The sequence below is a fragment of the Rana temporaria genome, chromosome 2 (assembly GCF_905171775.1).
Source record: "Rana temporaria chromosome 2, aRanTem1.1, whole genome shotgun sequence".
Classification (NCBI taxonomy): domain Eukaryota; kingdom Metazoa; phylum Chordata; class Amphibia; order Anura; family Ranidae; genus Rana; species Rana temporaria.
The window spans coordinates 47528170-47545231 of NC_053490.1; the positions used below are offsets into that span (position 1 = coordinate 47528170).

Consider the following 17062-nt stretch of genomic DNA (forward strand, 5'->3'; position numbering starts at 1 on the left):
TTGGAGGTCATAGCTATAATCGCCAATTACTGATACACGATATTACCAAAAGTCTTAGTCTGTAGGGTTCAATGTTGAGTTGGCCCACCCTTTGCAGCTATAACGGCTTCAACTCTTCTAGGATGGCTGCTCACAAGGTTTAGGAGTGTCTATGGGAATGTTTGACCATTCTTCCAAAAGTGCATTTGTGAGGTCAGGCACTGATGTTGGACGAGAAGGCCTGGCTCGCAGTCTCCACTCTAATTTATCCAAAAGGGGTTTTAGCGGGTTAAGGTCAGGACTCCAGCAAGACTGAGATATACTGGGACGTGATGCAACAAGACGTTGCACCAGCGCTGGTCATAGCAAGTGCGTTTCACTGCCAGATAGGGATGAGCAGAACAATCCCCCCCCCCCCCTGTTCGGTTCGAACGGACCGAACGCGCGAACATTTAGAACCCCATTGACGTCTATGGGACTTGAACGTTCAAATTCAAACGTGCTAACTTTAAAGCCTAATATGCAAGTTATTGTTGTAAAACATCTTTGAGAACCCGGGTCTTGCCCAAGGGAACATGTATCAATGGGAAAAAAAGTTTTACAAAACAGTAATTTTTCAGGAGCAGTGATTTTAATGATTAAATAAAAATAAAATGAAAAATTACTTTAAATATTGAACCTGCTGTGGGTGTCTATAGTATGCCTGTGAAAACGTCTTTGAGAAACTGGGTCTTGCCCCAGGACTCCGGGGGAAAAAAAATACAGTTTTTTTTTTTTTTTGTTTTTTTTTTATAAACTTTTTTTTTCCATTGATACATGTTCCCTCCGGCAAGACCTGGGTTCTCAAAGACGTTTTCACAGGCATACTATAGACACCCAGCAGGTACAATATTTAAAGTAATTTTTCATTTTTTTTTTTTTATTTAATCATTAAAATCACTGCTCCTGAAAAACTACTGTTGTTTTTTTTTTTTTTTTTTCATTTAAGCATCATTAAAATCACTGCTCAGGAGCAGTGATGTTAATGATGCTTAAATTTAAAAAAAAAAAAAAAAAAGCTGGGTGTCTATAGTTTGCCTGTGATAACGTCTTTACATGGTACAATCGCCTGCCAGTAAATTGGGAAGAACTGATCTAGCTAAACTACACAGTGTATAAATATATGTACAACACCTGGGATGTGTGTATATGTGTATAGATATATATATCTCTATATCTATCTCCTCTACACACTGTAACATTAACTGACTAGCCTGCCTGCCTGCTCTATCTACCTGCAAAAAATAACACTCTCTGTTCTCTGTGAACTGCCGCAACATACTACACAAGGCCGCCCTGCAAGCGGCCTTTTATAGTGTGGGGCGTGTACTAAACCCCCTGAGCCATAATTGGCCAAAGCCACCCTGGCTTTGGCCAATTATGGCTTTCTGTTTTTTGCTCGCTGTGATTGGCCAAGCGTGCGGGTCATAGTGCATGCTTGGCCAATCCATCAGCCAGCGATGCCGCAGTGAATTATGGTCTGTGAAACGTAACTCGAATTTGGCTCAAACGACCCGTTTTGTTCGTATTTCGACGAACGATTGAACATGAGTTTGACTCGAATACGAAGCTCATCCCTCCTGCCAGAATACATTGTAGGGGGTGGAAGAGGACGTCAGGCCAGTCAAGTTCCTCCACCCCAAACTCGCTCATCCATGTCTTTATGGACCTTGCTTTATGCACTGGTGCCAACACAATATTGAACCCTACGGACAAAGATTAGGATGCCATTAAAGTTCATATGTGTAAAAGGCAGGTGTCCCAATACTTTTGGTAATATAGTGTACATGAAAACTATACATACAGTATTACTCAGAACTAGACCACCATCCTGAAATCGAAGATTGTTCCTAAATAAGACACACTAATTTTGGGTATTTCTTTTGTGTTTTTTTTTTTTTTTTTTTAACCCCTTTCTTTCTTTGTGTGCACAGTGTTGCCAACCACCCGTTATTTTTATGGGCAGCCCATAAAAACAAGGCACTTTTCTCCCTGTCCATAAATGCCAGTAAATAAACGAAACATCACATGCGCAGTTCTGGAGCTATCCCATTCTGTATTCGGCCAGGGGGGCGGGTTTTTAGAGGCTGTGAGGCAAGTGATGTAATGGCGCATTCTGTCAGGCATGCCAACATTTAAAGAACCACAAGCAGAAGGCTGAGCAGGGGGAACGGAGGATCCCTTCCTCGTGGTAGTCTGTCCAGGCAATGAAGGAGTTCACGGGGACCAGTGGCGGCTGGTGCTCAATTTTTGGGGGGGCGCAAACGGAAAAAAAAAAAATTGCAGCCACTGTGCCATGCCACCAAATGCAGCCACTGTGCCATCAATTGTCACCACTGTGCCATGCCATCAAACAGCCACTGTGCCATCAATTGTCACCACTGTGCCATGCCATCAAACACAGCCACTGTGCCATCAATTGTCACCACTGTGCCATGCCATCAAACACAGCCACTGTGCCATCAATTGTCACCACTGTGCCATGCCATCAAACGCAGCCACTGTGCCATCAATTGTCACCACTGTGCCATGCCATCAAACACAGCCACTGTGCCATCAATTGTCACCACTGTGCCATGCCATCAAACGCAGCCACTGTGCCATCAATTGTCACCACTGTGCCATGCCATCAAACGCAGCCACTGTGCCATCAATTGTCACCACTGTGCCCATTGTCACCACTGTGCCCCATGATGCCACTGTGCCCATTGTCACCACTGTGCCCCATGATGCCACTGTGCCCATTGTCACTCACCACTGTGCCCCATGATGCCACTGTGCCAATTGTCACCTCTGTGCCCTTTGTCACCACTGTGCCCCATGATGCCACTGTGCCAATTGTCACCTCTGTGCCCTTTGTCACCACTGTGCCCCATGATGCCACTGTGCCAATTGTCACCTCTGTGCCCTTTGTCACCACTGTGCCCCATGATGCCACTGTGCCCCTTTCCCTGTAAAAAGCACTTACCTGAGGATTCCATGTGCTCCCTCGATGTCTTCTGCCGCTGTGGTGAAGCTTCAGCCAATCGGGTTCCTGATAACCAGAATCCGGGAACCTGATTGGCTGAAACGGCCGTTTGTCTTATACAATGAGCGCAGATTGCCTGCGCTCAGAGTATAGACAGCTGAGAGCCGGAGAAAAGCCTATCAGAGCCGCTGGCTTTGATAGGCAGTTCCCCTCAGCCAACCAGCTGCCGCTATTCGGGTAACCGGCGTCCCGCATCCGGTTATCTGAATAGACCAGGCAGCTCTGGCAACCAACAATAACATACATTTATGCACGAATGTGTGTTATTTGCGAGAGGGGGTGGCGCTGCAGCGCCCTCTATAGACGGCCGCCAGACATTTTAGCCGAATAAAAGTTCTTAAAGGGCCCGTTGTGTTTTTTTTTTTTTTTTTTTTTTTTGTGACTGTGGGAGGGGGGGCGGCGCCCGTGCGTCCCTATGGACGGGCCGCCACTGACGGGGACTGAGTGACACCCCAGCCAATGATGGCAGAGGGTGATGGTGGCAGGAGGTCTTTATCATTGGGGTCATAAATTCTGCTGATCCCAGTATCTACCAGGGATTTCCCCTCACTTTCTGTGGTGGTTATGGTACAGAGGTGAAGGGATAATCTCTCCAGTTGGACATGGGTGACAAAAACTCATGGACTAAATCTGCCCTTATTATATCGAAAATAACAAATACATTTTTCACCTTAAATCACATTGCTATTTGCCTAGTCTACTTGTTTGTAGCCTAAATCCTGAAATTTACGTTTTAGAAATATAGTGGCGGTAAATTGCAATCTGGTACGTTGGCAACACTGTGGTGTTTAGTTTTTTGGTTTCCCCTTCCCCCCCCCCCCTTTTTTTTTTTTTTTGTGAAATTCTTCTTGGAAGTGTTGCCTTTTTTAAGTCTTCCAAAATGGCTATACATACAGGTTTCATTGTGTTTTAGATCATGTGCAATGCCTCCTACAGGTTGCTGATTCGTTGCAGTTTTGCAGTCACTGGTTTCCTGCCGCTGAAAGTACAAGTTATAACTTTGCCACCCCCACCACCATTATTCAGTGAAGGGCCAATGAAGTTTGACATGAGGATTGGTGTAGGTATGAATCTTTTATTATATGCCCATGTTTAAAACTAGAAATACAAACTCATCAGCAGGCTTCACCACTGACAGATGAATGCAAACAAAATTCTGGCAATAAAAGATGCAGGGAGGTCTGGTATATATTTTAAGGGGAACCCCACGCTAAAAAAAACTGTCCCCCCCCCCCAAAAAAAAAATCCATACTAGACCCTTCTCTGCACACCCAGCCTGATCAAGGTGGGGGGGGGGCAGATCTCACCCCTCCATGTGAATGAAACTTTGACAAGTCCCCTTTGATTGAGATCTCACTCATCGCGATGCTCGCCGACCCCAAAAAAAACTCTGGTCCCTACAAAGGCCCCCACTGTCTGATGGTTCCCAAACAACTAAGGAGCGGGGCCACCCAATGATTCACTGGTGACATTATTGCCTAGGGCATGCTGGTTGATGTCCCAATGGGGTGGGGCCATTATTAGAAAATTGATAAACAAATCAAATAAACAAATTAGGTGACCTAACAGATCCATCAGAAACTAAACACATTTTTCCATTCTGCACATGCATAGCAATTTCTCCCTAATCCAGGCTCCTGTAGGCCCTTAGCCAAGCATATCCTGAGGCCTGATAACGGCTCTTAAATAACACAAGCTTCCTCCCAGGGGCAAAGGCCCCATAAAAGAGCTCTGAACGGGCCCTCCCAAACACTTAACTTCTCCCCAGCCACACCTCCCAGGGATCAAAGGAGGTCTGATGTAAAATATTCATAGCCCAAGGGAAATCCTCCTATTCTAAATCTGGGGGCTTCTGCATTTGAGGTAAAGAGAATAGAGAATGTATCATGAGAAGGTGGGTGCTGGTGAGTGTTTGAGTTTCAAAGCCCTTTCTGGAGATGGGTGGGCTCCCAATGATTGTAGACATAATTATTATTTTTTTTGCCCCTGCCTGCTGTTCCTCACCAAGCTCCTCAAAACGGAACACAACATTTTTGGGATTTCTAAAATAATTAAATTGCTGTCTCTTCCCTGGTTTGCTTGGCCTGGGCAAGCCAGGGCTTATGTATGAGGAAAGGGCCACCAGCGGGGTTGATTAAAATGCCTCAGATTCTCCTTGTGAAATCGCAGAGGAGTTGGAGGATAGAGGGGAACCAACCATACCAAATATGAGTTAAAAACCTATATGCATATAAACACAATTTAGAAAAATTTGAGGATTGGAATGTTACTCTGGGGCAATCCAGGAAATTTCAACTAGATTATGAGGGATTGAGGTGGCAAGAGCTTGTACAAAGTGGGGCTCAGATTACTGGGCTACAGGGTGTGTGTGTGTGTGTGTGTTGCTGCTACCTCTTCTGGCCCATCTTGCGCTCCCAGCTAGGTTTCAAAATTTTTATTTTTTTATATCTTCAGATTCACAGTACAGTAACTACTATGAAGACCGGGACTATCCAGTGGTAAAGGTACTGCAGGATCCAGTGTATGCTGAGGTTCGGTTACTTGGCAAGAGTGACTCATACCTTAGCCTTGTGCTGCACCAGTGCTGGGCTACCCCAACCACAGACCCATTGTATGAGATACAGTGGCCAATACTTGTTAATGGGTAAGTGAAAATTCAAATTGCTTTATATTTTATTTTAGCTTTTAGAGAAGCTCCTGCCATTGTAAAATTTGATCTGCAGCTGCTGAAGACTGTGGGGAAGGAGAGGGAGAGACCGTTACCTACTGCCGTTTTCCGCTCGGATCATCTAGGTGTCATTTCTGGGAGTGGGGAGAGGAGGCCTTAAAGGAGTTATTTTTGTTGCTAAAATGACTGTTTACAGGGTATAGAGACATAATAGTTAACTGATTCCTTTTAAAAACGATTAAAAATAGATAAAAATCAATCATATAATGTACCCGTGGTTTCTAGTTTCGTTTTTGCATTTTATTCCTGCCTCTGCTGTACAGAGCCAATATAGGGCAGTGATGGTTTGGAAAACGAAACTGATTGGTTCTGAGGGGTTTTAGACACACAGTAATCACACCTCCTTGATTAGTGACCACAGAGAGAAAGCTCCCAGTACTGTGGTTATCAGGAAACAGGCAACCAGGAAGTGTGGAGATCAGAGAAGAATTACAGCAACTTGAGAGCAAAAACGAACAATGAGGACATGAAAACAGCACTGCATTAAGGTAAAGGAAGCTATTAAGATAAACAAAAAATTCCTTTACAAACCCTTTAAATTGGAACTTCCCTTTTGGGTGGAGTTCCCCTTTAACACTAAGCATAGGCAAATGACATTCCCCAGTATAGTATTTGTTACAATACCTGATGTGAAGTTCTCTCAAAGGAAGGAAATGCCACCTTGGACAGGTGACACAAGTGCCTAATTAGAAGAGTTCATTTTATTTTTAGTTTGCACTTTCATTCCTGGCAACAGTGTTTAGCAGAAAGCATGAATCTCCCTGACTGGAAAGCAGATGGCAATAAAAACCTGACACGTTCTAACCTCACAAAATGTAATATTGGCTTTGGATACACTAACGTCACCAAACCTTATTTTATAATTGTGTATATTTGTTTCACCATATGCAATGATTGGCCAAGTTTGTGACTGGTTAAAATATATATATATATATATATATATATATATATATATATATATATATATATATATATATATATATATATATATATATATATATATATATATATATATATATATATATATATATATATATATATATATATATTATAAAACTCAACGTGTATGTATGTTCCAGCATCACGTCCAAACGGCTAAAGATATTATTATGAAACTTGGCACACATGTTACTTATATGTCAGCAACAAACATAGGATAGGTGGTTTAACCCTTACCCACCCCCATTTGCCATGGTCGGGGGTTTTCCTTTAAAGTCCCATTCAACTCTCTGGGAAATGCATGTTACTTCATAACTTCCAAACGGCTGTAGATATTTCGATAACACTTGGTCACATGTTACTTATATGTCCACTTAAACTATAGGATAGTTAATTTATCCCTTAACTACCCCCATTTGTGAGGGTCGGGGTTTTTGTTTAAAGTCCCATGCAAATCAATGGGAAATGTATGTTCCCACATAACTTCTGTACGCCTGGAGATATTTCAATAATACCTGCTACACATATTACTTATATGCCAAATAAAAATATATGACAGTTAAATTAACCCTTACCTACACCCTTATATAAAATATGTGTATATTTATATTACTATGATTTTCCTCCCCAAAAGGTTAAGATAGGAAGACCGGGCAACGCCGGGTATTCAGCTAGTGTGTGTGTGTGTGTGTATGTGTGTGTATATGTGTATATATATATATATATATATATATATATATATATATATATATATATATATATATATATATATATATATATATATAATATAATATAGCGGGCCCCTCCCTGTCAGAGTTTCATGACAGGTCATCCCCGCTGGATTTATATTTCAGATTTGTAAAAATGTCGGACATTGTTAGGAAGTTATGCATTGCGGGACTACTAGTAGCAGGAGACACAGACTCTTCGGAGAAACAGACTACATTTCCTGCAATGCTCTTCCCTCCAGAAGGATGTGACGTTTTCACTCGTACCGGTGGAGGAGGTTGCTTAAGGGAGGGGAGTGGCATTTTTTCGCTCTCTCGGGACCAGCCTTCTCTCCTGTGCGGAGCGGTGTACAGGGACAGCCGTGCTGCTAGGCCGGAAGCCTAGGCCTAGATCGACTGGGAGGCCAGCTATCCAGACGGAAGCGAGACCCCTCGCCCTACCCGGTGCTTTCAGAGGTTGAAGAGGCAGCCCAGCTGACAACCCCAGCGGTGTAGCACCCTCGTCCGGGAACCGGAGTTTCGTGGAGCGACATCTTGCCAGCGCGCCCTTCTTCTGAGGAGAAATCAGGCGGGTCGGCCTGTTGGGTGAGAGAGCACCTGCTTGGTTTTTCTGACTCTTTTTTGGTTATCATAGACATCCAGCCCAGTTCACAGGCCACGGACACCCGTTGGCCCACTATTGAAACTTTAAGGCCTAGTTAAATGGTTCCAGTATTTCACAGGAGTGATCGGTGCTGGTGGGCTATCCATTACGCCATATTCTACCACCATAGACCTTCTGTTGTGTGATTCTTTCCTCTAACTATTACCCGTGGATTACAATTTTTAACGTGCACCAACCGGCCGCCACGTGATTATCGATTAATCTACAGGACTGCCCACTAGGGGCGCTCACGAGCATAGAACTGACTTTAAGTTTAGACGAATGGTACCATTCTTAGGTTTAGAATATTCTATTTATCCACACTGAAGTCTGATTCTTGCAAGGGCCCTTGCTAACTAGACTGAGTTATTATTGATTGTGTTTGCATTGAAACCCTATGCCTGCTGCTTCTGACTTTTCTATATAAGTAAACACACCTTTATTTTCAATTATATTCACTGTGTGGAGTATATATTTTTTTTCTTGCCTGAAGGAGCCGTTCCTCATAGCAGGTAATCTATTGTTGCATAGTCCTTGCATATGGTGTGCCTGCTATTGTGACTTCAGCTCAGCTGGGGTCACAATATCCCACCACCAGGGTATTTTCTCTTTTTGGATGTGTCAAGGGCGGGTTCAAGGTAATTAAACAGGGGTGAGCTGAGCCAGAGAGTTTAGATCCCAAACTAAACAGCGGCTCCTTTGGGGGTGAGCGCTATATATATATATATATATATATATATATATATATATATATATATATATATATATATATATATATATATATATATATATATATATATATATATATATATATATATATATATATATATATATATATATATCTATCTATATCTCGCTACCCCTGAAGGAGCCGCTGTTTAGATTTGGGATCGGCGTATTTAAGTTGCCTCTATGTTGTGTCTAGGGGTGATGGTAGTGATGAGAGCAGTAATAGAATGTCCAGACCGTTGGTTGACGTTTTCAAATGCTTTATTTCCTGGTCAAACGCGACCAACATGTCAACTTGAAGTAGACAGGATAGTTTGAAGGAAGAACAACTTCGCAGAATCAGGCAATGGATAGAGAAAGCAGTCCTGCCTTCTATAATTGTATTCGTCTCGTCGCCACTCTAGCCGGAGTGGGTAAAGTGCCCCTGAACAGGCCTCTCTCACAGGTCTGGCAGCCAGAGCGCCACTTAGAACTTCTGGGAAGGAACAAGTCTCTACCACAGACTTGGCTCTAATTGAATTAAGATGTTGAGATGGGACCTCTGCCACAGGTCTAGTGCTTGAAAGGTAGAGCGAATCCTCCTAGTATGTCTCCTGGGGTCACCGACTGACAGTCTGAATGCAACCTGTCAGTGTCCGGTGCCCAGATCCCCGATCGTTGGTTTGTTCAAGCCCTATTGGATCACCTGCCTCCGGGTTCTTCTCAGACCGATCCCCCACCGAACAGCACCCAGCTTGGGATGTTCTCAATAGAAGTGGGAACCCAGTAAGTCACTGGGGTCCCCTGGCAGCATCAGTTGCTCCCGGCTATGAGAGCCCAGAGCCAGGAACTCCGCGTAGCACGTGACCCTGGCCTGGTAGGCCATAGTGGTGGGGCCCGTGATGTGCGCACACCCTAAAGGTGGGTGCCGCACCAGGAACCCGCGAAGAACCCCGAACAATGGCCTCCGCCACAGAAGTACCCCTCCCCAGCATGCCCCGCGAGGTTAAACTCCTCCAATTGGCTGCTGGGAAGAAGCGGCTCTGTTTGGACCCCTATGGTGCCACCTGCCGTCCAGAGATGAAACTGCATCTCTGGAGTACAGACTGACCCACAGGACAATCCAGAATTGGCGACAGCCAAATTTAACAAATCAATCAATGAATGAGAAGCAACATAACTCTCATTCCCCCACTAAATTTAATATAGCACCTGTACGAAAAGTACACAGGCGCTACATATATATATTATGGTGCCTGTGTACTTTATGGTACCGGTGCTAGTTAAATTTTTAAAGGTAGATCAGAGTATAGTTAAACTCTGATAAAGATTGTTAGTGCAAACAGGGTCTCTGTCTCAGCATTGGCTGTGGGCTTATTCTGTTGTGCTGGGGTGTTCTTCCAGCCCCGGTACTGCAGGTGGCAGCAGTGGAGACAAGGTTTGGGTGCTCTTTCCCAGCAGCCAATCAGGAGGGTTTGTCCTTGCTGTGCATGCTGGGGAGGGGTATTTATGAGGCAGACGCCATTGGTTCTAGGTCTTCGTCCAGTGTGGCACCCACCTTTTTAGGGTGGCCACATCACGGCGCCCTGGCGTTATGGCCTACCGGGGCGGGCGTGCGTGCCACCCGGTGTTCCAGGACCATGTGGGCCCGGAGCATCTGAACAGTGATGGGAATCCAGTGAGTGACTGGGTTCCCACCTTTGAAGATCCCAAGCTGTACTGCTGTTAGGTGGGGAGTCAGTCTGAGAAGCACCATTGAGAGGCTGGCGGTCTAAAAGGGCCTGGACAAACCACCGGGGATCGAGGTAGCCGGACTCTGAGGGATTTATCACCTGTCAGTCGGTACCTGGGCGACAAGTTTAAGAAGATCCAGGCGTAACTCGCCTAAGGATGGATATCTCCAAGAATTCAATCCAGAGGGCCTGTGGCAGAGGAGTCTTTCTGAGGCTCACCGAGGGGGGCTGTGGCAGAGACTTCATCCTACAATTGTCCGAGTGATACTCCGGCTGCCAGGTCAGTGAGAGGCCTGTCCGGGTACACTAAACCCACTCCGGTGGGAGTGGCGCATAGAAGTGTTACGCTTGGGAGCAGGACTGTTTCCTATTATCACGCCTGAATCTGCTATTCTCCATTGTTCAACTTTACTTTCCTCACCATAATTTTACTGTTTTTACCCGGCTGGGTAATAAAGAGCACCTGTCGTGGACAGTCTTTTTTACTTCTATATGCAATACGCATCATTCAGTGCTGCCAACCCCCGGAAGTGAAATTTACTAGCAGAACGACAATTTACGGACGGCACCAATTTTTTTACACGTTTACTGCCAAATCCACTTTTTTTTTGTGCTAAACCGTGCAAATATCAATATTTGCATTACTGTGCATGCGTCGAACGTATATGAAAAGCTTTCCCGAGCCTGGCCGGCTTCGGAACGGCGCATGTGCAGTTGCTTGGTCGGCTCGCGGCCATCTTTTTTACGGGCACCCGATGCCCATAACTGACTTAGACAGACCGAAAAGGGGGTTTAATTTACGGGCTGTCCGTTTTTAATATACGGACGGTTGGCAACACTGATCATTCACCCCTAGGAATTCCGAGGAGCCAAGAGGTAATACGCCGCCCAAAAATCCAGCAGCTCCTCCGGGGGTAGAGTGTGTGTGTGTGTGTGTGTGTGTGTGTGTGTGTGTGTGTGTGTGTGTGTGTGTGCTTTACCTGTTTGTTATAAGCAGCTTTATGTAATTGCAGATGCCCATTCCCTGGTGACAATTACATCTCTGAGCTGATGCCAATTGATGGCACCTCAACAATTATGTTCCCGACCCACTACTCCCGCTTCAGTCTGAAGACCTTTATCTTTGTGGATAAGAACACTGGTCAACCCCTTGGAGGACAGGTAGGCCGAGCTATGGGCTTTGTCTTGAGATTGGGATGCTGTATAGGCAAGGCCAAAATTCACAATGCATACTGGGTCCAATCCTATAGGTGCAGATGCATCTTCTCCATGTGGTGGCTATTTTATTTATTGTTAAAGCAGGCCTTCAATTTCAAAGGAAAGGTCTGATTTTTTACAAGCCCCCTGCCCCACCAGTGCAAATGTCTTTTTGAGCGATTTTGAAAATAGACCACCTTAAAATACTTGGCCAAAGCTCCGAACACTTCCAGATGGCACAGGGGAGATCATCGTGTCTCCAGGCAGTCCTTGATGCTTCCACAAACATGAAAAAATAAATATTATGCACACCAAAGGGTTATCACATCATGGCTAGTTTATTGATGTAAGGAACAGCATCACATGATGTAGCACTCCAGAAATGAATGATGTTCTCTTTTTTTTTTTTTTTTTTATCAAACTAGCTATGAGGTGTTTTTAGATAGATAGATAAAAAAAAATTATAGCGCCAACAGTTTGTGTGGCGCTTTACAACATGAGGGCGTACAGTTACACTATTCAATACAGGAGAAATCGGAGGGTCCTGCTCATTTGTGTTAAACAAAAAAAAAAAATACTTAAAGTGGAGGTTCACCCTCAAAAAAAATTCTGACATCACACGGAGTCGAGCCATCCTACCAACAGAATGCCGTTTTTTTTTTTTCTCAGCACATACCTCGTTATCCTGATTTTCACCTCACAGCAATCCCGCGGGAGTGGGCGTTCCCAAGCACTGCCTGTGATTGACAGGCTTCCGAACGGCGCATACTGCGCGTCACAGGTTGCCGAAAAAACCCGAACGTCGGTGTGGCTCTATACGGCGCCTGCGCACTGACGGCCGTCGGCAACCTGTGACGCGCAGTATGCGCCGTTCAGAAGCATGTCAATCACAGGCAGTGCTTGGGAACGCCCACTCCCACGGGATTGCCGTGAGGTGAAAATCAGGATGAGGTACGTGCTGAGGAAAAAAATAAACGGCATTCTGTCGGTAGGATGGCTCGACTCTTTTTTTTTTTTTTTTTTTTAAAGGGTTAACCTCCACTTTAAAGGGTCACTAAAGGAAATTTTTTTTTTTTTTAAATTACAAACATGTTATACTTGCCTCCACTGTGCAGTTGCCTCCATGTCTTCTGGGGTCCCTCGGCGGCTGTCTCTGGTTCTCCCCGCAATTGGTAACCACAGTCATGCGAGAGCTCGCATGGTGGTCACTAATTACGGGCGCGCCCCCATGATACAGCGAGCGCACACTATCTCTCGGCCCTGTCCCTCTGCGCGCCGTGTCACTGGATGTGATTGACAGCAGCGCCAGCCAATGGCTGCGCTGCTCTCAATCCATCCGCCCTAGCCAATCAGCGGCCAGGCTGAGCGGCGAAGAGGATATCGGGACCGTGTGGGACTTTCGAGGGGTCAGGTAAGTATAACTGGGGCTCGGGGCGGCAGCAGCAGCAGATGTTTTTTCACCCTAATGCATAGATTGCATTAAGGTGAAAAAAAAATTCCTTTACAACTCCTTTAATTTAACTCTTGTGAGCTTATCACTTATTATACTGCACTACATTATTGTTTGCATTGTTTTTAGCTGGTTCTAAACCCTGTGAAGTACCCCCCCCCCCCCTAACGGGCCATGTTTTGGGAATTTCTCTCAGATAAAATGGCTGTCCAAAATGCCATGATTTAAAGCACCTGTGAAAAATGAAGGAAAACCTGCAAACATGGCCTATTGTGGGTACTTGAGGACAAGGTTGAGAACCACTGGTTTAAAGGACAACAGAACCACGCCCCTTCATTATGGACAATAGAAGGGCAGGGTTCTCTGGCTCTGTTTTGTGCCCATGCCCTGAAATGAAAGGTTTAGGGAGTGTTGTCCTACTATGACTGGCTGGAAGTTGCCAGTAGAATCAGCAGGTTATAAAAAAAAATGGGGGGGGGGGGGGGGGGGGTAACGAATGCAGCCTTTACATCCAAAGCTTTGGGGGTAGATGCGCTTTTAAAATTCCATTTGTTTGGGGATGTGGTATGTGAAAATCCTCTGCCTTCAGTATTTGTGCTGCTTGTGATGTCTAGAGCTTGTTGAAAGTCTTATTACTACAGTACTTCCCTACAGCAATGATCTTCACTGCATATTTGACTGTTCCAGGTGTATATACACTGCAGTGTTTCAGCATGTATGCCCAGCCTTGAAGAGACCTGCACATCAACATGTTCTAGAAGTAAGTTTTTACTTATTCCAAATTTTGTTACTATTACATTTGACCCAAAGATTCCAAATCTTGAAGAAAATTCAGATTGTGTTCTTGGTATTGGAGAGCTGCTAGAACAGCATTGGGGGACCAGATTTGGAAAGCTTCTATACAAGCTCTTGTCACCCAAATGGAAGGGGAACTCCCTACAGCGTGGAGAATATTTTTTGCTAATGCATAATTTTATGTTTTACCTCAGATCCCACCTTTAGGTGGTGCTGTACCTCAACCCTGCCTCCTGAATAAAACTGTGCTTGAGATCTGTCCGAATGAGCTACTACACATTGCAGAAATAAAAATGTGGTTTTGAAAAAAAAAATTCTGAGCAAATATTGCTCAACCCTTCTGCAAATGCAAGCTGCCGCTAAGCAGGAAAGAATCTAATGGATTAGTATGTAAGCGGGGTGAGGGGTGCGGCGATTCACTGAGGGAGACACACGTAAAGTTCTTTGAACAAGGTAACGTTTATTACCGAGAAGCGGTAGCAGTAACAGTCTTTACAATCAAACGGCAAATGATTCCTCTCCAGGCATGGAGGCACATATATGCAGTACAGATACTGTAGTTCTAAGCGATGTGGCTTTCTGAGTATCACAGGCACTTCCCACTTAATGGTATATTATATACACCAGTTCACAATGCTTATTGGAAGAGGCTGGAAACACATTACCCGTAGCAGCTGGGAGTCTTTCATCCGACCAAGGTTACCACTGCAGGACTCCGTAGGACCCCTAAACTATCCCTCACAGGCCGGAACACTCTCCCTGGCTTCTCCTCTCTCTCCCTCACAAGCAGGGTCTCTGTCCATATCTACATCCACACTTGTTCTGCCTAAAAACAAGCCTAAGCTTTACTATAAAAAGAAACCGCCCAAAAATGGTCATAACAGTTTGACTGCAGTATGAACACATATGATTACTTTACCACTTGCTCTTGCAGCACTAGACTGCCCTATCGCTGACAGCTGCTTACAAGTATAACAGCCAAAGCATGTTTATGTATTCCTTTCATAGCAGTTACGTGTGTGTGTGTGTGTGTGTGTGTGTGTGTGTGTGTGTGTCTTTGTATTTTTGGGTTTCCTTCTTTTGCAAAGTATTGTCATGTCATTCCCTGCTTGTGAGTGTCAGGGAAATTTGGCTGTACACTATGCACACACCATATCTCCTGTGCTAATAAGCACACTTTTCGTCTAATGATATAATGCCTCTTACCCATCATTCCATTTCCCTTATATCCCCAAGTAAACAGACATAACCATAGCTTGCGTTCTCAGTTCCATCAGCATGACTGCCCCAGTGGCCAGTGTGCTTGGCTTTTTGTTTGTAAATCACAAAAGCATTTGACAAACTGAAAGTGATGGCTCCAGCAGCCAATCGCTTCCTCCATGGGAAGTGACATCACAGGATATGACCTCCACACAAAACATCTTTACAACAGGATGAGTTAATACAAACAATGAATAATGGCTAAAGGAATCCTGTGGACGTGTCTGAGCAGAGACTGGGTGCAATCATGTTTTTCCTGTCCCCTGTACCTGGAAGCAAAACAAAAGAAGCTGCATGGCTTTCAAACATGGACTCCGTCTCTGACCATAACAACCCAAAGACTCCCGTATTTCCGCTCATAGGAATCCTTATGGGACAGCAGACGGGAAATACCCTTAATACTCTAATAAAATAAATAAAATAAAAGACCGCAGACTACTGTTGGATGTTAAAGGCCGCGGTTATTTAATATTGGTTTCAAAATATTGTGATAAATAATATCAACAAAATACAAGAATAAATAAGCATACAAATGAGCATTAAAGCTAACCTAGCCACTACGGCTCAGGCTGCCAACACACTACCCAGCTAGAACAATTGTACCAAACTATTAAATAATCATATTTTCTTCATATATAAAGTAATAAATATGAAATACAAAGCTAGTCCCCCTTTGCTGTTGAAAACATTTTTATTTTTTTAAGGCAAAGGTGACACCACCACATAAGAAACAACCGCGACAAAGATATGTAATAAAATAAAAAAAAGGGGGTGAAGAACACCACAGCTCCTAAGTCTTCTGAGGCGAATGAGCCTGGGCTGACGGAACCCGCTTTAAATAGCCTAAAACGGGCTGAAAACTTGCTGGTTCTGACCGGTTTGAACTGACCTTTCCCGGGCTTTCTATCCAGAACCCAGGAAAGGTCACCCAAAGGCCAAGAAGCCCGCCAAAATTGCCCCAGGAGAGGTCACCTAAAGGCCAAGTGAGCTAGTCTGAACTGACCTTTCCCGGGCTTTCTACTCGGACCCCAGGAAAGGTCACCAAAAGGCCAAACACCCAGATACCCTCACAGGAGACCTAGAAAAAAAAACCCCAGGGGAGACCTGAAACTGCCCCCCTCGCTCTCCCATGAGGAAAAAGGGGGACTAGACTGCCCCTTCTTCCTGTCATTCTGTGTTGTTCCAGAGAACAACGCATACCCGGATTGTACTACCGTTCCTTGTGGATGGGAGGCTATCTGCAGGTTTACGCTATGAATCTGTGCTGATCAGACACCGCAGAGAAAAGTGCGTACATCCGCCTATAACCGTTAATGTCCTTGCAGAGCGAACATATCCCCCCCCCCAGATGAATGTCTGTGCAATGCATAGGGGCCCTTTTGCTGGCGGACATATCCCAACTCTGCAAACTCCTCTCTCCAACCTTTAGAAGTTTTCCACTACCAGACGGGACTTGACCAGCGTCGGTCTGCCCCAGTCAGCTCTTTAGAGCGGCCTGCGGAAGTACTAACACTGGGCGACACTATGACAATGCATACTAAATACATCTTCATAAAATTTCCACAACATGTTAACTTTTTTTACTTTTTTTTTTTATTGATTACTCTTCATTTTACAGGGAAAAGGTCAAACATCCTCATGGATAATAGTAAAACTGTTTTGGTCTCCTTGAATATCCCTGTGTACTTTGAGGGCTTCCTGCAAAATATGCAAAAAGATCCAAGTAAGTGAGTAAAGGATTTCACACTGTGTTTAGTAACTGGGTATGGTTGTCCCAATCTGATGCCTTTTTTATAGTGTATCTACAGTGTTGTGTGAAAAAATGCTGTAAATTT

At 44.5% G+C, this 17062-nt stretch overlaps 1 protein-coding gene across 2 annotated transcripts in view; it reads left to right on the top strand.

Annotated features, from left to right (window-relative positions):
* The window catches only part of LOC120928999 (zona pellucida sperm-binding protein 4-like), a 51874-nt gene that overhangs the window by 31341 nt on the left and 3471 nt on the right, over positions 1-17062 (top strand). For both annotated transcript variants that reach the window (XM_040340163.1, XM_040340164.1), the window contains 5 exons: positions 3983-4110; positions 5501-5690; positions 11539-11686; positions 13860-13932; positions 16846-16950. In XM_040340163.1, the coding sequence (XP_040196097.1) occupies positions 3983-4110; positions 5501-5690; positions 11539-11686; positions 13860-13932; positions 16846-16950 (644 nt within the window). The remainder of the gene's footprint in view (positions 1-3982; positions 4111-5500; positions 5691-11538; positions 11687-13859; positions 13933-16845; positions 16951-17062) is intronic.